The 21223-nt window shown below is 38.4% G+C and overlaps 1 protein-coding gene across 2 annotated transcripts in view; it reads right to left on the bottom strand.

The window, feature by feature from the left end:
- The window catches only part of cadm2b (cell adhesion molecule 2b), a 123997-nt gene that overhangs the window by 21640 nt on the left and 81134 nt on the right, over nt 1-21223 (bottom strand). Inside the window, exons 3-4 of one of the 2 annotated variants that reach the window (XM_077565723.1) lie at nt 18258-18284; nt 4205-4354 (exon numbers count right to left, since the gene is read on the bottom strand). In XM_077565723.1, the coding sequence (XP_077421849.1) occupies nt 4205-4354; nt 18258-18284 (177 nt within the window). The remainder of the gene's footprint in view (nt 1-4204; nt 4355-18257; nt 18285-21223) is intronic. The other variant, XM_077565724.1, reaches the window with a different exon arrangement.

The raw sequence follows: 21223 nt of genomic DNA, 5'->3' as shown, positions 1-21223 counted from the left end.
ACTTGAGAATTCTGAGAATAAAAGTGAGAATCCTGCAAACCCTTTTTCCCCCACTTCATTGGCCAACATTCTGAAGAATAAAGTGAGAATTCTGACTTTAATCTCACAATTCATAGCTCTTTGTCAGAAAGTAACAATTCTCATTTTAAAATCAGAACATTGAGATTAAAGTCAGAATTTTCCCTTTAACTCATTCACTGCCATTGACGGCGACAGACGTCAAAAATTCATTTGAACTATTTCTATTAGTTTAACATTTTTTTCTACTTTTGTTAACAAGAGCATGAAAACCTAGAATTCTTTTTATTGTATTTATTTAGAACAGATATAAAATTGAATTCATTTAATTGCAGTTAATTGCCATCAAAAATGTAAATCGCCTGGCATGATTTAAAAAATAAATAAAAAATAAAAGATTATTAAAAATGAGGGACGTCGGGCGATTACTTTTTTTCATCTTTTTTTTTTTTTTTACAGGAGAGCTCAGTATTGTTCATTCGATTGACATCATCATTGCTCTCCTTTTTTAAAAAAAAAAAACCCCAACAAATCAATTAAAAAAATTTTAATAAATGTTTTTTTTTTTTTTAATACATATACATATACACACATATATATATATATATATATACTTTTTTTTTGTATGTGGGTGAGTATGTGTATGTGTGTGTATGTGTGTGTGTGCGTGCGTGCGTGCGAGCGTGTGTGTATTCATCAGTTCACCTAAAGCCCATTAAAAAAAAAAAAATCCCATACTAATAATATAATATAATAATAAATTGCCAGATGCAGAAACATCAATGTAAGTTATCACGATGTAGTGGCTCTCGCTAACAGACAGAATTAAGTAACCGGAATTAGGTTAAAAAATTCTTTATACGTAGACCATGTTTCTAGAAATTTTGATATTTGGTTTTTATTTGAGGCAGATATTTTTTCCATTAAAATGTGATTTATGAGGAGGTTAGACCATTGGTCGATATTCAGAGTTTGTTTATTTTTCCAGTTAACAGTTACTTTTTTTCATCTTAATTAATCGCATGACTTCAATAGTTAATTCACGATTAATCACACATTTTATATCTGTTCTAAATGTGCAATAACAAATATTTTGTTCTAGGTTTTCATACTCTTGTTAACAAAAGTGGAAAAAAAATGTTAAACTAATAGAAATAGTTCAAATGAATTTTTGACGTCTATAGCCCGTCAATGGCAGTGAATGAGTTAAAGTGAGAATGCTAAGAATAAATTTGAGAATTCTGAGAATAAAGTGAGAATCCTGCCAACTCTTTTTGTTACACTTCATTGGTCAGCATTCTGAGAATAAAGTCAGAATTCTGACTTTTAAGTGAGAATTCTGACTTTAAAGTAAGAACTATGACTTTAATCTCACAATTCATAGCTCTTTGTCACAAAAAGTGACAATTCTCACTTTAAAGTCAGAATTCTGAGATTTAAGTCAGAATTTTCACTTTAAAGTCAGAATTCTGAGAATAAACTTGAGATGTCTAAGAATAAAGTGAGAATCCTGCCAACCTTTTTTTTTTCCCACTACATTGGCCATCATGACCAACATTGAAATCCAGTGGTGTCATGGGCATCAAAAACGAGTTGGTTTTATTCAACTTCATTGTAAGCCACTAGACTTTGTGCGCACTTTGAACTTTCATACTGCACTTAAACGTAAAAAAAACCCCTTAAATAATAATCTAATTAAAATATATTGTACATAAAAGTTAAATAGAGAACGTACCTAAAGAAAAATGCAGTTCTGTAAGAATAAATACTATTGAGCATTAAAAAAAAAACCTGAACTGGGCTTCAGCCGTGGTTCTTACCACTAGAGGGCGCCACTAATTATGCTCCACTGAGAAAAAATAAATAAATACAGTAAGTCACCCATTTTGGTGTGAAACAGCCGGCTGAATTATTAAGCCTCAAATAGATTGGGGTGGGGGGTTGGGGGTGGAGCTCCCGGTACGAGTTTCATTGCCTGAGGCAAAATTGAGTAGATGACTGCCATGAGATGAAAAAAATCTTACAAAACCCATGCACAAACTTAAGCGGGATGGCGGCCATTTTAGGCTAATTTGATCTTGACAAAGTCCTACTAAGGAATTCACCCAAATAAGCAGAAGTGTGCGGGCGTAGTGTCGTGTCACCTTAATGGCTTCAGCGCCTTATCGTCAGATGTTTGGCGTCCATTTTGACTCAAGTTTAATTGAATTCTTTCTCGGCCACTGACTTTAAAAGGTGATGTCATCGTTTTGATTGCTTGCACTTTCTCATTAACTAAGTTTCAAAGAGAACGAGTCATTGATTTGCTGCTAAATCCTCCAAAACAATCAAATATTTCATTGAATCCAACTTTTTTTTTTATTTTTTTTTAATGTAGTGATAATGCCAAGTGTGTGTTTTGCATATTCTTGCACACAGCAGAAGCATTACAAAGGATTGAACATCGGATGTGTCGCCTCTTTGAATTTCTGGAGAGAGACGCATACGTTTTATGCTTTTTTCTTTCTTTCATCACATCTAATAGTCTATGGGGCTTATTCATCCTCATTTGTCAGACCTGAATTAAAATGGAACAAATTATCCAAAGGCCAAAGATCAGATTTTGTCTTCAGCTCGAGCCAGCAGTCGCTTAATAATACGAACAACTTTTAAGTCATTTTTTTCTTTAACTCCAATATAGCATTTAAAAGGTCATTTTAATCCTCTTCCTTTGCTTGTCTATTTCATATCAAAGTACAAAAACCAGACCGCCTTATCTGTAATACTTTGCTCCAGGCTGCATAGGAATGTTTTTTTTTTTTTTTCTCATTTAAAGACAAAGCAGCAGATGTTTTACCATCATCATCATCATCATCATCATCAACTCACATGAAACCTGTAAAAGCGTCTTTGGATGGGATACACACAGCGTGACAAACTGCCTTTGAGCACGGAGGCCTACGCGGGACGCAAACATATGGCCACGTTGTCACGGCCCCGCCCCCGAGGGGAACCACGTTAGGTGGCGGCGAGGTCGTCAATGCTAACAGCAGTCGCACTCGACGGAAACAAATCGAATGCGGCGAAATCTCAAATCAAGGCAAAATATGCTTGGTTCAATTTCTTAATTTTCTTTATTTGCGATTGGATTTTTGGGTCTGCGATTTGATTCAGAATGATTTTTGATTCAATGACTGTCTTGACTGGCTATGATTTATTTATTTATTGATTTATGATTTATAGATGTGCAAAAAATCCTCATATCGACTCCAGTCTGACTCGCTATTGCTAATTAGTGTACTACTCAGCTGCTAGCTAGCTAGTGCCCTAGCTAGCTCCCAGGGTGCTCATTTATCTGCTAGGGAGCTAGCTAGCTAGCGCCTGAGGCTAAAGCCAAACAGTGGCAGGGTTTTTACTTTCTGGACCTGGATTTGCCACCTCTGAAGCCAGGTTGAACTTATTTTAAAATGATGAAAAATTGAAACAAAAGTTTTGTCTTTTTTGGGGGGTGGGTGGTTGGGGGGCATTCAATTACAAATTTTTCCCTATTTGCGGCAAGGCTCAGTTTGTAACCTACGCGAATAGTACTTAATTTTTTTATATTTACAAGTGTCTTCATTCTAGTGTAAATGTATGATGCCCCCCAAAAAATGCCTGATTGCGCCAACTGGAAGTTAAAAAAAAAAATTAAGCCCCAGAGGCCAATTTAACGTAGTAACATGAAATTTGGTAGGCATGTCAATCACAATTAGTTTTAGCCATTGATGCAAGCAGGTAAACGAGCACCATGGGAGTTAGCTAGCTAGCACCTGGCGCTAAAGCCAAACCGTGGCAGGGTTTTTACTCTCTAGACCTGGATTTGCCACCCCTGTTTTATTGTAATAACTTGATCGTGACTTTTTTCTTCTACCCTCTAATGTGGCTACAACTTAGCAGTGTATCAAAACGCGCGGAACCACACTGCCCCTAAGTGGCCAAACCGGGTACAACATGAACAGTGCTCCCATTAAAGGCGCACAAAAACAAGGGCAAGATAATAAAATAATTGAAATAAAAAAACGATTTTGAGATATTTAAAAATCGATTCTGAATCGAGTTTTACGAGAATGGATTTTTTGGTACATTCCTAGCTATTACTGTTACATATCATTCATAACTACGAGTTTCCAAAAGTGAGAAATTCCTGTCGTGATTTTTCTGTGCTGACCTTTCTTGTCCCCGAAGAAAAGCGTCTGCTGCGCAGGGTTGGACCACTGGAGGGAGGTGTTATCGTTGAAGTCCACCCGGCAGGTCATGTTGGTGGCGGAACCCTCCAACGCCGTCACGTTCTGAGTGATGGGGAACTGACCTTGGCCACCTGTGGGGGAAGCAGGAAGGAAGGGAGGGTTGAGGTCATGGCGGCGATTTGAATAATAATAATAATAATCGTTAGGACAAGGTCTTCATTTCACAACCGATCACACCGGCTCGGCTCAGTGTGTTGACCGCAGATCTGCGAGCGGTGAACTCACTTATGGGAGCGACTGCGCCTTGTTTTCGTCATTGCTCTGTGCTGCTCAAAATGACATGGAAGCTTTTGTTTACAAGTGTGACGTGCTGGCGAATACGGATGAGCGTCGTCGCCAGCGCTAATCACGCGTCGCCCTCAAACTCCCCGACGTGTTCTCTCGTCGCGCCGGGCGAAGGTGACATTGACGCGGCCTCCTCCCAGGTACAGTTGACCGCGTCGGACGAGGGAGCAGCTGCCCGCCTCATTAGTCGAGTGAGCACCGGAGGGCCCCCGTATCTCCCCACCAAAGCAACCCCGCCCCCCCAGGACGCCCAAAGATCGGCGGCCCTTCCTTGACCTCGATTGTCCCGGTGGCTCGTCAGCTCAGGGACACGCTGAGGACGACTATAAATAGCAATGAGAGCGGCGGTCCGGAGGGAGGACGTTTTACAGGTATTGTTGCTCATTACAACATTCAACTTTGTCCTGGTTTTTATGCGTCCACTTCAATAATTCATCTGCCTGACAGAAAGGGAGGAGCCCAATTTAATAGGCTTGCACAATCCCATGAGGTCCAACGTATATATTTATATATATCTGACTTTAGACAATAATTGAATCTTTTTTGTTGTTGGCAGGAGTGTACGACTGTGGCGCATCTTACTGAGAACTGTTCCTAATATTTTGGTTACCGTATCTCACCCAAAATCCACATTTCTATTGGTATAAGCCACTAAATGACCGAATCAGCTCGAATAGGCTACTCAATGGACTTTTGCTGAAAAAGATGTCATAGTCCAACAAATAAAAATCCCATTTGATCAAAAAGGGCATTCTGCTTTATCTTGATCATCTAACGTTCACTTATCGCATTCTAACGTATCCACCCATTTTTATTAGAATTTTCAAGGAATGTGAAAATAAAACTGAATGCAAATGCTAAAAATAAAATTAAAAAAAGGGCCGAAAATGGTCCAAAACGTTTCTACGCTTAGAGGTGGTGGATTTTGAAGCATATCGAAAAAAAGGGAAATGCAAATTTTGAAAATGTTTGATGCTAGCATGGCGTTAGCTTCCCAACAGGTGATGTTTCTGCATTTGGCAATTTATTATTATATTATATTATTAGTATGGGATTTTTTTTAATGGGCTTTAGGTGAACTGATGAATACACACACGCTCGCACGCACGCACGCACATACACATACTCACCCACATACAAAAAAAAAGTATATATATATATATATGTGTGTATATGTATATATATATGTATATGTATTTAAAAAAAAGAAAAAAAAAAAACATTTATTAAAATTTTTTTAATTGATTTGTTGTTTTTGTTGTTTTTTTTTTAAAAAAGGAGAGCAATGATGATGTCAAATCGAATGAACAATACTGAGCTCTCCTGTAAAAAAAAAAAAAAAAGCTTCCCAACAGGCATTAGCTGGCCAAATATTTCCAAATTTATTTCCAACTTTAATGTAGCTTTTCATGCTTTGTTAAATATGCTCCGATGCCCATCAGTGGGGTCGGCACTGTTTGCTAAATTTTGAAGTTGCCTGGAATAACTGTAACAATAGAAAAATAACATTTTTTATTTTTGTCAAACTGACTTTTTTTGTACATCTTGTATACCTAATGTTGTTGCCAGTTAGTTTGGATCAGTGATTCCCATTAGTGTGCCTTATTAGGAAAATATTCAATTTCATGCAATCAGTCCTAATTAATTTTTTTTTAAAGAAGAGGACATACGTCCCATTTCTGGCGCTCTAATTTCCTTGAAACGTAAACGTTCTTTTTTTGGTGTTTCTGCTGATGCGCCAAAACCACAACAGGAAAATGAGAAATTCCATTTGATGGTTGGCGTGGATTAAAAAAAATAATGTAAACTCAAAATGAACCTTTCTTTTTTTTTTTTTTTAAACAAAATGCTTAACTAAAACCGTAAGCCTTTAAATTTAATTGCTTTTGTGTGTGTTTATTTAATCAAATCATCCGCTCACGGGCTTACCTAAGACTGTAATTGGTCCATCGGTGGTACTTTTGTGAAAACATTTTTTTTTAAAGAAACGTCACGTGCTCATCGACCACGTCATCAGCACGTGTCAAATTAGTCGAGAGCGGCGCTCGAACATCTCCCCCGCCGCTGCTAACTTTCCTACACAATCAAGTGGGGCGCTTCATGAATGAAATATTTCGCTGCACAGCTGAGAGGAAAGAAAGGAGGGGGGGGTGTGGGGTGCTCGGTTTGCGGCGTTCTGTAAACACAAATATTTGACGAGGGGATGTGAGCGAGGAAAACGGCGGCAACAGATGCACTCCAGGCGTGCTGCAGGTGCAAAGTGATGATTAGCAGGAGCAAATCACGAGTTCCTGCTCACTTTGGGGACGTCAGTCGACAAAAATGAAATGCTGGAGTGCCGGAAAGAGACAAGACCGTTCGTCTCAGCTACATTGCGGGGGTGGGGGGTGGGGGAGGGGGGCGGGGTGGGTGTCTTGATTCCCAACCTTTATTGAGCCAAGTTCAAAGTTCAAATAATTTCACGGCACACCACCAAACAAAAATGTTGTAAAAAGTGGATGCACATGTCAGTGATACACTTTCTGGCATATCATTGAAAATTAATTGATTTGTTCCGCCATGTCCTTGTCAACAGCTTTCCTTTGTCGTCTCAAGTTAAGTCAAGTCATACTCCTGTACAGTATTTGTTTAGAACTTTTGTAACCCAACTGTTGGATTTTCTTTTTTTTTTTTCAATAAAAAAAGCTTTAATTTTAGACCTACACAGTGGTATAAAATAATAATTAAATAATATCTAATATAAAAAATTAATTTAAAAAATACCCCGAAATATGTGTCACTTCAGAATGCCCACCCTAAAAAGTCACCGCTCGCCACTGGAACACTTTATATTCATTTGATCCTCTTGAATTTTTATTCGAGATTAAACATTTTTTGGGGGGGGGGGGGGGGTTTAATGTACTATTTTGTGTTATGATCAGTGAAAAAACATTTTGTTATCACGTTGTTAGAAGACTATCTTTGTCTTCGTTTTTGTTCGGGTAGAGAGAATGTTGCTTTTCTGAATACAGACCGGAGATCGGTGAACAGGTCCTTCCGAAGGATTTATTTTACAGAATATTCTGGACACAAGCAAGTTTACAGGCAAATAGCTGCAGTCCTCTCGCAAGTGCATAGTTACAGCGGGACTCACAGCATTCTTCTACCATCTTGAAAAACCCTCAGAAAACAGCCCCCAGCCCTGAGTTCAACACACATGACGACAGCTGGAAGTAGATACGACTTTTTACACTCTTACGGCATATCATCCAATACGCATTGACTTCAACCCCAGACACTGGCACATTGATGTGGAAACAGACGAGGTCCTTTAGACATGATGACATGAGCAGAAATTGCGACAGCACTTACAAAGACGCATCCACAGATAAAAGTTCTACTGAGGAAAGAAGTAAATTAAAACAGTTATGACTAAATCTACGCAGAAGACCGTCTTCAACGTCAATATAATGTGACTGAGCAAGATTTTATGACTTGGCGAACAACTTATTCGAACCATGTGACTTTTCTATTACAGTAACTTGAGACTTGCTCGAGACGAGACTTAATTGTGACTTTGTTGTATGTGAATAAAAAAAGATGACGAGTGAAGCACAAACTAAAAAAATAAAAAATAAAAAAGTACCAATAGTCCCCATTAGCAGACGACCACTTGTGGTCGGATTTTTTAATAGGTTTTAGGTGAACTAATGAATACACACACACACAATTTATTTAAAAAAAAAAAAAAAAAAAAAAAGAGAGAGAGCAATGATGATGACATGTCAAATCGGTAAAATTACCGAATGAACAATACTGAGCTCTCCAGAACAAAAAAATAAATAAAATAAAAAATAAAAGCAGACGACCACTTGTGGTCGGATTTTTTAATAGGTTTTAGGTAAACTAATGAATACACACACACATCATTTTTTTTTTTTTTTAAATAAAAAAAAGAAAGAGAGAGAGCAATGATGATGACATGTCATAATCGGTAAAATTACCGAATGAACAATACTGAGCTCTCCAGAATTAAAAAAAATAAAAAATAAAAAATAAAAGCAGACGACCACTTGTGGTCGTATTTTTTAATAGGTTTTAGGTAAACTAATGAATACACACACATAATTTTTTTAAATTTTTTTTTAAATAAAAAAAAAGAGAGAGAGCAATGATGATGACATGTCATAATCGGTAAAATTACCGAATGAACAATACTGAGTTCTCCAGAATTAAAAAATAAATAAAAATAAAATAAAAGCAGACGACCACTTGAGCTCTTCATGTCACCTTTCGTCCACTTTCCAAAAAGATGAGCTCAGACTTGGAATGCGGGTGCAGGTGCGTGTAACGTTATCATTTATCGAGGCCGAGAAGATGATACTCGCGCGCTATTGATTTTGCGAGCGTTGCGGGTCCACCTGGAGAATATCAATACGAGAAGGACGGACGCCTTCTCCAGTTCACCGTTTAGGATCCAACAACAACAATCCAATGAGCTGCTGAATATAAATAAGAGATTTATTACTATTGATGATGCGGCGGAGTCTCGCAGCGCCAGAAAAGTGCGACTTCCGAGATGTAACGCGTGTCTTACCACCGCCGCCACTTGACCCCCACCGACCCCCCCCCCCCACCCCTAAAGCCTTCGTCAGTTTCGGCTGACTGCACTGAATAATGGAAGGCGGCCGGCATGTTGATGAATGCTTAGGGAGCGCTCAAGCAGAAACAACCAGCAGGAAACAAGCCGTGCCTTCCTTTCATCGCGCAATAATAACACTCGCAGGACATAACATTAGCAACGTAAAGTGGATATAAAAAGTCTACACACCCCTGTTGAGACCAAGATAAGAGTGAGCACGCTCTTATAAAGTATGCTGTGGCCGTGTTCAGTATGAACCAATCACACCATTTAAAGTGCCTCAGATGAACCCCATTTACATTTCAGTTGCTCTAGTAGGCTTTTGTTGACATTCCCCCCCCCCATTTCTATTAAAATCAAAGGTTTCCTACAACACTAGCTGTAAGGGATGTGCAATTAATCAAAATTCAATTAGAATTTCAATTATTACACTCCACAATTACAAAATCAGCATAATAGTAAAAAATAAGATTATTAATGCTATTTTTGAGTTGTTTAAATTGATACATTTGCACCTTTTTGTTTTAACACGCCACAATTACAAAATCAGCACAATTGTAAAAAAAAAAAAATATATATATATAGATACTTATTTTGAGTAGTTTAAATTTATACATTTACACTTTTTATTTCATTTTAAAATAACACATTTTATAAATTTAGTTTGATCCAATACGAACTTGCTTGCCTGAATAAAATTAAAATAAAAATTTTCAGAATTTTTTTTGCGTCTAAACATTTTCTTGCTTTGTACCAAAAAATAAATGATAATAAATAAAACAATACAACTAAAAATCAATAAAACTGAAAATAAAACTGACATGGGACCTTAAGACAACGTGGAAGGAATTATGAGCAGTTCAAGATATAATGAAAAAAAAAAATATTTCAATATATAAAATGCATTTCACATATTTAAATCGGGATATTTCCAGTAAACTACAAAAAGAAAAACAAAACAAAACACTTACTGTCATGCAATAAAAAAAAAGTTAATATTTTTTGTTGTTCCACGTGAAATCTTTTGTTGTCAGCCTATTTCTAAAAATGGCTGGAAACTATGCAGCAAAAAGGAACATATAGAATATTTTTTTCCGTAAATGTTGGCAAAAACATTTATTTGGGTCTTTTCTCTGTTTTGGCGGGTTGAACATAACACCCGTGGGAACGTGAGAATTAATCACCGCTAATGCTGCGTCCTGACAAAATTGTAATTAATTGGCCGAGTCTAAACGGCGTGGCCCATTTGCCGGCATGTTGGGGGAAGAGAGGGTGGTTCGACACGTACGCTGTATACATATTCCATTTAATTAAAAAGTGCAGCGGGCCCCTGGTGGCGCGCGGCGAGTAGAAGGAATAACAGAGTTTGCCGTCTCCCGGGCGACTCGCGACGCCAGGCTGCTCGCTGCTCTGACAACAAGCCTGCCGAATATTTTGCTCCTGACATCTTGTTGGAATCAGCGCCTAGAGAGAGAGCGCTACAAGTTCACCAAGAACGCCAACTGTCATTATCCTTACCCTCAATACTATCTTCTATTGATCTACATGTATAAGTCTCTGGAAGCTCTTCAAGGAAATAACAACGAGACGAGTTTTACCGCCGACGCTTAATATAACCGCGCCGAGTTCCCTCAAGTTCATCTCCCGCGAGAGCAGACGGCGACCAAAGTGCTGTGATGAATCGACTTGAGCGGGAATATTTGGGGCTCACGTCGGTGGGAATTTGCATCACCTTGTCTGATACATCATGTAAAAAGGCGGACCCCAAGGCTCGCTGCCAAGACCACTTTGATTCTCCTGGTGCGATACAGCTTTGTACAATTTGGAATAACTAAAGCTACAGTATGTTTCACAAGTCACATATTCTTGACGACAGCTTGAAAAAAAAATCTCACACTCCCCATTATATTTACAGACTGTCAATCAACAGATGGTGTCAACGCTAAAATAAATGCTAAATAAATGCTCTGCTCTCGCATTTATTTATTTCCTGCTGCACACGCTGTGTCAGGACGAAATGTTATTTAAAACCCTGGAGAACCCACGGGGTCAAATTTGGCCCCATTAAATTCTGCTACTCAAATAACAAAGACTTTTTTTTTTCCAGCAGTGATTTTGTCCCTGTGTTCTTCTTTCCATTGGCCAAAGTGTGTTTGTACGTTCAAAATCCAGTTCTAAAATGCAACAAATAAAACAAAAAAATGTTATTGTTCAATGTAGCTGTGTATTTGATTGATTCTTTTCTTAAATTCTAAATTGTTTACTGACAGTTTTTGTTATTCAGATTTTTCGAAATGATACCCCTCAATCCCAAAAGGGTCAAATTTCGCCCTAATCCTAAAATTAGGGAATAAAGGGTTAAAATTGAAAAAAACATATATTTTGGTGTTCAGTGAACTTATAGCAGTCATTTAATGTATAATTCATAATTTTCCAAAGAAGAAAAGGCTTCTTGGGTTCTCCAGGGTTAAATGAGGGGGCGGTCCTAAGCCTGTCTTGGGTTGGACTCTGCCGTTTTTGCGAATGTCGCAACGTGACTATGTGGGGATCAATTTACATGCAAAGTGCATTATGACAAAAAAGTCACTTTTTAGTAAGCAAAAGTGAACTTTACGATGGCATGAAACGTGTAGGAAAGTAGAAAACGACGTCACCTGGCGCTAAAGCGACCTCGCCGCGCCCCATCCCTTTCAATCGGCGCTCTTCATCAAAGCCACGTCAAGCTGCTATCGATATCGTCTATGAAGACTTTGCCAGCAGCCTTTTCTGCGACCTTTTGGTCCGGCGGTTTTACGAGCGCAGCGTTTGCACCCCGGGCGAACCTCTTGGCCTTTTCATGATCCTCGGCTCAAGATGAAAGATGACTGGATTTGGCTGTCAGGGCACCTATAGGCTGCTCAATGAGCGGCTCAGGATGCACCAAATCCATACGGTCCGCTAAATCCACAGCAAACCAAAATGATCAAAATCACTAAACAGTGATGAAAAACGAAAAATGTTGGAAGAAATCCATCTCAAACCCGCTGAGTCCAATCGTAATCCACAAACGGAATGCTGTGTTTAGACTAGTGGGGGCGTATAGAACACATTAAGTATGTACAGTAAATCCTCCCAAAATTTTGCAGCAAATGTTTTTATTTTCTATCCAATAAAAAACATGTACAGCACTTGAAATAAAAATGAAATAAAAAAATTATTATTTTACTTCATGAAAACTACCCAAAAAAAATGCTTTTAAAAAAAACGAAAATTAACTGAAAGTACATTTTATGTTACTAAAACTAATTTTTTTTTTTTTTTTTATAAAAATAAAAAAGTTTTAGTCTTTGGTAATTAATTTAATGCACAAGCCTTTGGGCATGATTTTAAATGTGATTTTAAGTAGATCTATTTCATCAGAATAACGACACGGCGCAAGTCGCTTCCTGGTCTTCTTCTTCTTTTAAATTACTGGTGGATCCCATCTCTACGGTGTATAGCGCCACCTACAGGGGCGGAGTCTCCTCTTAATATTCGCAAAAGAAGAACAGATGGAAACGGGCAGAAGTCGCATGTCCGTTTTTGCGCATTTTCAGTACATTTGCTTAAAAAAATTCGAAACAATTGGATGGAAAGCGCAAGGTTGCCATTTTAAACAACATTTCGAGGACTATGAAGCGACAGACAAGCGAGTCCCAATCTAATATACCCGCGCCGACAACAGCAATTACGCCGAGGGAATAAAAATCATATGAATGCGTTCAATCAGGTTCAGTTCTAATAAGCACCCTGATGAAAGTCACGGGGAGTTCTAATCGCTTAACCTTCACTCCAATACATCTCACAACCTTTTCATCATTTCTATCGCCGCCCGGCTGCAAATAAAGATATTCTTACACTTTTAATGAAATCTATTACTCCTCGACCGGCCTTGGTGATAACGCGCCGGCGGCGGCAAGAGTTTAACCAGCAAACACGGACGGCGAAGGCAATTTCAAACAGCTAACAGCTTCTCCAGTTTAAACACCGCCGCCGTTGGGCTATCATTCCTGGCACAGCTCGGGAAAATGGGAATTGAGCTAATATGTGTTCTAGTGCAATTTGCAATTAAATGTAAGAAAGGCGAGAGGGGGACGGGGGGCGCTCACGCGCACTTTGCAAGCTTCAAATTTACATTTACGCAGAGAGTTTTACAGTAAACGCCCAAATCTGGAATAAATCTGCGATATTGAAATACTTTACACACGTTTAAATTATAGCATTTATGATATTTACTTTTTTGAAGGTCTTTTAACACACTGGCATTATGGGAAAAAAAATCATGTTTTTATTGAACAATTTTGTCGATACGTTCAAATGACTTTACCAAGACTTTTGAACAACTTTATTAATATGTTCGAACGACATAACCCAGTCAAAGCTTTTTTTTTTTAAATCCACATTGGCACTTCCACGCTTCCATTATGTGTTTACAGTAGGGTTGTCACGATACTAAAATTTCAAACTCGATATCGATACCCAGGAAAACACTCAATACCATTTTCGATACCGCAGAGAAAAAAAAAAAGAATACTTTAAAAATGCATCGAAAAATATTTTTATTAACATAACCACAAATAAATAATCAATTCACTAAAATTCCGAAAAACCAAAAAAATAAGACAATCACTTTTTCACATGCAAATAAGTTATAAATAAGAAACGAAAGAATATGTCATACAAAAATTGCCACAATGATATCCTTAATGGTGGTTAATATTTTTCACTCATTTATGGATTTATTTGAATTTCCCCCTTTATAAAAATGATGCTAACACTGGGAACTCCCAACACTTTTTTATTTTGAATAATTAAAAATAATAATAATAATAATTGTAAGAAATTATGTTGAAATTTTATAAAACTTTATTTACAGTAGAAAACTTTAGGGAACTATTTACTTTTTTTTTTTATTGTGACGCTAATATTTTCTCTTTTACTGCAAATGAATATCGGCTTGAAATATCGGTTATCGGTATGCTTGACTACTAATAATCGGTATCAGCCTTGAAAAACCCATATCCGTCTATCACTAATCTTGGATAAGAGCGACATACATGCAAAACGAATAAATGACTTCCACTGTGTACTGTACATACCCGTCTATATGTCCTTCTCGTATGCATGCCTACCGTATTTAATGTATGAAAATGTGGAGCAATTATGCAAACAGCGTGTTAAATGTACATTCATCAGGAGGATCATGTGTGAATATGACACATTCATTAACCGGAAAGTGTTGATAATGGGAACGCTTGGGACTGACTGGCTCAAATAAGCAGATAAGACTTGCTTACCACCCCCCGGCCTCCCCCCCCCCCCCCCCCCCGTCTTTTTATCAAGTGCTCCTTGAAGTCAACACAACATCTCCACACGCCGTGTCACCTTCACTGACCTTCCGTGTCAGACCAAAGACGAATAACACATATTACACCTAAATTGTTGCAATAACGAGAGAAAGGTCATATTTGTCACCGCCAGTCATCGCTCACGTTGACAGAAATGTTGTTAGCGCCAACACCCGGGCAATAAAGCCTCGCCGCTAAGCTATTGCTCTCCTTGATTGGAAAGATTTAAGAAGTCTTTAAGGACGCTAGCTAATTAGCACTAAATCTTGCTCTGATCCATTAGCAGGAGCTAATCGCTAAATTACCTGTCCAGAGTGAGGCATGTCTTCAAACTTGAGATGTAAAAGCGGATCCGGAGCTGCCCGTCACCCTTCGAAATCTACCAGGGCACGTTGGATCCAAACGGGCCTTCCCGATACGCCGCTGATCCGGTTATGAAAATCCATATGCAATTATGGTAAAAGCAAAGGCTATGATTGCTTTGGCCACATTACAAATGGACGCCATGTCATCTCACGTTTGACTGCAAGAAGATGAATCTGCACTTGTTTCGTGTCTCCTTTTAACGTGCGAAATTTGGGGTGGATTTACGGTTGTTTTGTTTTAGTGTGCGCAATTCTTGTTAGAGTTAAGGTTGGTAAGGTTTTTTTTTAACACACACAAATTCGGGGCATTTACTGAAGTGTCATTTCAACCTGCGCAACTTTTTTTTTTTTAATTTGCACAATTTTGATCAGATTTCTAGTCGTCTTGTTCCAATTTTGTGCAATTTTGGCCAGAAAAGTAAAAACCCTGCCACAGTTTGGCTTTAGCCCCTGGTGCTAGCTAGCTAGCTGGCTAGCACCAGGGGCTAAAGCCAAACTGTGGCAGGGTTTTTACTTTCTGGACCTGGACTTGCTTGCTCTGATTTTTTTTTTTTGGGGGGGGGGGGGTTACCATAGTGTTGTTTGAACCTTTTATTTCGGTCATATTTAATTAACCCTGTCCTCTTTTGATGAATTATGGCTGTCTGATTGAAATTCTAATTTGAATAACATTTTGCAGATTTGTGCAACTTTTGAGGGATTTGCAGTCGTTTCGTTTTAACCCGCGTGGTTTTTGGTGACTTTGTTTTGCCTTCTGTTTTTATGGTGGTCTACCCTGTAGTCTTGTTTTAATCCGCTTTTTTTTTTTTTTTTTTTTTTACAGTAATCTCATTTCAACCTGTGCAACTTTTGAGGTATTCACAGTGTCGTTATTTAATCAGACTTTTTAATTGATGTATTTTATTCATGGTCGTCTCTAGTTATTAACCTGCCGAACTTTATTTTTGGGCAGAACTTTTCGAACATCCGTTCTTTTATCTGTGAAGGCTTTCATCAGTCGGATCATGCTACGTGCTTTGCAGTTAGTGCGATGTTTAATGAGTTAATTAAAATGTTAAAGAGCCCATAAAAACGGAAAGACAAAAAAAAAACAAAAAAAAAACAATGCAATGTGCCGCGCTAACCCCGTCAAATAGGACTTTTTTGCTTTTGAGGCTGTGAACTGAGTAACTGCGCTCCACTCAGGCGGTGCCGAGCAAAGTCCTCCCCTGTGATTTGGCGCAGTGGGGCGACCGAGGGATGGACTGGCAATAAATATTCCCGTGGGGAGGAGGGTTACTTCTTATCATTGTCTTTTTTTGTGTGTGTGTGTGCAGCAGGAAAAAGAAAGAAAAAAAAGACAATATATCCACATCGGAATGTGGGTCAGAAAAAGCGTATTGTCTCCTGGTGAACTAAATTACGCAATCTGCTGTGGAGGAGGAGGAGCTTCTACTGATAGAACGTGATATATTTTGGGGTTGTGACTCCAAAACACAACTATAAAAGGTAATAGTCATTTTAGCTCATCAGAAACCGGAAGAAGGTCAACTTATTGGTGAATTGGGGAAAAGTGGAATTATGCTTCTAATAAACACATTTAACTCCAAAATACAATCGTATGGAAATTTATGGGAAGTCATGACACTTAGAAAATAGCAATGATGCTGACTTGGTTTGTTCGTCCCGTATGGGATGAGCAGCAGAGGCTTTAAACGTGTTGTCATTGCATCATCATGTGAAGACAGAATAACAGGGATGTGATTTGACCAAAGTGAAATGATCTGAAAATTTAGCCGGGGGTGTGGGGGCCGCTGGCACTTTCAATGCACTCACATGACAAAGAAATAGACAAAACAACAGCATAAATTTTCAATTGAACTATCCCATATAAAATGGCAGTTTTAGTCAACTCAAAATCAGTCACATTCAAAAACATTGGACTGCCTTTGCTTTTAAAAACTATCACTGAGAATATCATCATATCTAACTAATGTGATTACTAAAGTTAACACATAAATAATGTTGAAGAGTTCAAATTTCATGAACAAATAATTGTATCATGACCAAATGAAAAGTAACTCATATTAGAGCATACCACAAATGTCTTTGTTATAGCAGAAGATGTTATCTGTCGGAGTCGTGTGCATACACAATGAAATACAAAAAAAAAAAAAGAAGATTTTTTTTTGGGGGGGGGGGGGGAGATAAAAAAAGCGGAATTCCGCGAATTAGCGGAAAAATCACATCCCTGGAATAAATAAATAAATTAATTACGTTACTAGTGAAAATAAGAAGTAAATGGAACTTGAGTTTTTTACAATAACCAATAAATCTTTGTCTATATTCTTTCAGAATTAATCATGGTATAAATTGCTTTCTCCTTCCATGTTTAGATTTTGGACAAAAACATCCAAAATCATGTCTTTTGCTCATTCTGTCACCATATGAGGTCAAATTAACAAAATAACGACGGACATGGAATGCTCTCAACGTGGCCTCTCATATGAGATACGACTCAATTTAGCTTGTTGCAAAATGATTTTTGGCCTTATTATGTCATGATTGATATTTCTCTTGTTTTTATTGTGTTGGCACGTAGTGCACAGTTTCTACCCGAGTTCATTTTGGACCAAAAAAACAACAGGAAAAAAAAACATGTTTTCTAGTTATTGTGTCACCACATGGGGGCAAAGTGACAAAATAATGACATCTAGCAAATACTTTCATATGCGATATGACTCAATATAGTTTGCAGCAAAGTCATTTTTGAACATGTTCCTAGTGAAAATGATCAACGCACTGAAATGGAAACTTATTATGTTGTAATTGCTATTTCTCAGTTTTTTATGTTGCACACTTTTTCCATCTAGCTGTATTCATTTTGGACAAAAACAACAGAAGAAAACACGTTTTCTAGTTATTGCGTCACCACATGAGGGCATAATGACAAAAATAATGACATATCCAGCAAGCCCTTGCCATGACTTCTCATATGAGGTGTGACTCGATATGGTTTGCTGTAAACCTGTTACTAGCAGTGATAATGACAATTAGACAACTAAAATACAACGACGGATGTGCGCGATGAAAAAAAACCTCAAGCCCCGCCTCCTCGCTGTGCGCCATTCCATGCATGCGCCGACCATACTGCGAGCATCAGCAAGCTACTCTTGCAGAAGAATAAGAGTGAAGTGAAGAAAAACTAAACGCTTGGCCACCGGCGCCGTTATGCTAATGCAACCCCTCGGCTCCGGAGGTGGGCCGGGGGGGGGTATAAAGGCCGAGCCACATGCGCTTTATTGCTAGCGGTGTGCAACATAAATCATGTAGCAAGAAAATGGAGGCAATAACTCACCTCTGGGTTTGCTTTTTGTCCCTTCCACTGATAGCGTGAGGGGAGGGGGGGGGGCAAAGCGAGAAAACAGCAGGTTAGATAGGAAGCGTGGAGAGGAAAGACAAAGTGATAATTATCAGCCGGGAGCAAACACACATTTGTATTTAATACAGCACACGGTGAGACACGTTCGTCGGGTATACTTTTGTCACAAGCGAGATTTCATGTTAACAAGCGCGATGTGTGATTTTGCAAGTGCAAAGTCCCTCCATTCGTATGCATAGTCGAAATCGAAACCAGGCCTCCAGTGTGCTTGCAAGCAGCATATCATGCACTTTCTTAAGCGTCGAAATCTTTAATTTCGCGATATTGAAGTATGACTCGTCGCCCGTCCAGCATGAGTTGGGAAAGCCGGCCGAGTCCAAAGTCGTATTTTCCTTACGTGGCAAGCAGCATATCATGCACGATCGTGAATAAATAAGCCTGTTTCCATGACAACAACGCATCAAGCCTGCCAGCAAGCCTTAGTTTCACTTCCTCAAAGAGTTTCATCAGGTGATTACTTCATTTTCCCTTTACTTTTTTCTTATGTAGCCAGAAGCATATCATGCACTTTTGTGACGTTTATATCAATGAAAATGATAAGAAAATAGTAATAGAAAAGTTTAAATCCATGGCAACATACAACACTAAAAAGTCAAACATGCCAAAAATGGATTCAATGTCTTGTTTTTCTTCTGTAGCTGACAGCATAGCATGTACGGTCTTGAGCAAAAAAAAGTTTGTTTTTTGAACATGACAAGGAAGCACGACTTGTAGCTACGTCAAACGGGCAACCCAATTCTGACCTTCGCTTCTTTTTCTTACGTAGCAAGCAGCATATCATGCACGATCTTGAATAAATAAGCCTGTTTCCATGACAACAACGCATCAAGCCTGCCAGCAAGCCTTAGTTTCACTTCCTCAAAGAGTTTCATCAGGTGATTACTTCATTTTCCCATCGATTTGGGTACTTTTTTCTGATGTAGCCAGAAGCATATCATGCACTTTTGTGACGTTTATATCAATGAAAATGATAAGAAAATAGTAATAGAAAAGTTTAAATCCATGGCAACATACAACACTAAAAAGTCAAACATGCCAAAAATGGATTCAATGTCTTGTTTTTCTTCCGTAGCTGACAGCATAGCATGTACGGTCTTGAGCAAAAAAAAGTTTGTTTTTTGAACATGACAAGGAAGCACGACTAGTAGCCACGTCAAACGGGCAACCCAATTCTGACCTTCGCTTCTTTTTCTTACGCAACAAGCAGCATATCATGCACGGTCTTCAACAAACAAGCGTAATATCGCACCATCAAAAGTCGGACTGTTTACAAGACTTGAATGCTCGTGTCTGCGCATTCATCTCGCCTTTGATCGTAGAACGCTAACACGGTAAACTATGCCAAATCTGACAGTTCTTTCGGAATTCACCATGTCGGCTCCGAAAGGATTATCATATAGCAAACAAGATAAACAATTAAGAGCTAAAAAAAAAAAATAAAAAAATGCAAATCTCAAAGTAAATCAGTCCCGCGAGGCCCAATTTGGAAGACAGCTGCCAAGACGGCGAAGAGTCGATAACGTTCGACTTCCACCTTGATCACTTTTCATCATCCCTGCTTGTTTGTCTTCCACGGTTTCATACAGAGACGTGAAGGCTTGAGCTACAACGTCAATTTGTTCCGTGACCATGTTCATAACTCAAAACAGTCAAATCCTCTTTCACCCCTGAAATGATAGCAAATGCCATTAATCCGTTCCTCCACCCCCCCCAAAATGATGAATGATTTTTTAAATAAATAGCCGTCTGTAATATTGTACATTAAAAAAAAAATCAGTTATGACATTAAGAAAATTGAACAGTTTTTGTCACATTGATGATAATGATAATTTATTAATACTTATTTGAAACGTACATTATTAATAACTAGACTAAGTGCAATTCCTGCAGAAATGGTGGGAATGCTGGAATCTGAATGCTAATAGCTGAATGCTTGTGAAGGAAATTGAAAGATAAATTATGTTAAAATTACACATTTTTAATTGTACGATACGATACGATATACTTTTATATACTTTCTATACTTACTAGTTAAATGACAAATGAATAAAAAGAAAACTTGAACTGCAATCTGTCTAAAGTGGGATTAAATCATTTCATAAAAATTATAATCCATTTCCTGATATGACAGTCAGAGACGTGAAGGCTTGAGATACAACTTAAATTTGTTCCGTGACCATGTTCATAACCGTCAAATCATCTTTCACCACTGAAATGAATGTAAATGCCGTTAATCCGTTCCTCCACCCCCCCAAAATGATGAATGTGCTTTTAAATAAATAGCTCAGGGCTGGCCAAGTTCAGTCCTCGAGAGCCACCATCCAGCCTGCTTTCCCTGTCTCCCTCTTTCAGAGCAGCTGAATCTAATGATCAGATCATGGACCCAACTTGGCCACCCCTGAAATAGCCGTCTGTAATATTGTACATTAATAAAAACATAGTTAACTTATGACAAAAAAATGGAACAGCTTTTGCCACATTGATGACAATGATAATAAATAATTAATAATAACTAAAAACGTACATTAGTAATAATTAGTCAAGACAACAAACAGCTGCGACACGGCCGAGAGTGCTGATGAAATTGTTGCTCGCATTGATGTCGTCGCCAAGGACGACCTTCTTGGCTTCTTATCAGCCCCGCGCCGGCAAAAATAGCAACAACTTTTTATTTGACGCGATCAATGTTGAAACGACGACTTCCTCTCTGCTGATATGTGAGAAGTGCGGCCATCGATCATAACGACGGTGACACGTTTGCAGAGGAGGCGCTTTGAGAGGCGGCCCTGTGTGTAAGTAACACTGCGTTGCTGTGTGTGTGTGTGTGTGTGTCCTGTTTTCTCACTACATTTTGCACACATACAACACTTTTCCTGTGTTAA

The sequence above is a fragment of the Vanacampus margaritifer genome, chromosome 5, assembly GCF_051991255.1.
Source record: "Vanacampus margaritifer isolate UIUO_Vmar chromosome 5, RoL_Vmar_1.0, whole genome shotgun sequence".
NCBI lineage: Eukaryota > Metazoa > Chordata > Actinopteri > Syngnathiformes > Syngnathidae > Vanacampus > Vanacampus margaritifer.
This window is presented reverse-complemented; position numbering and strand designations above follow the sequence as displayed.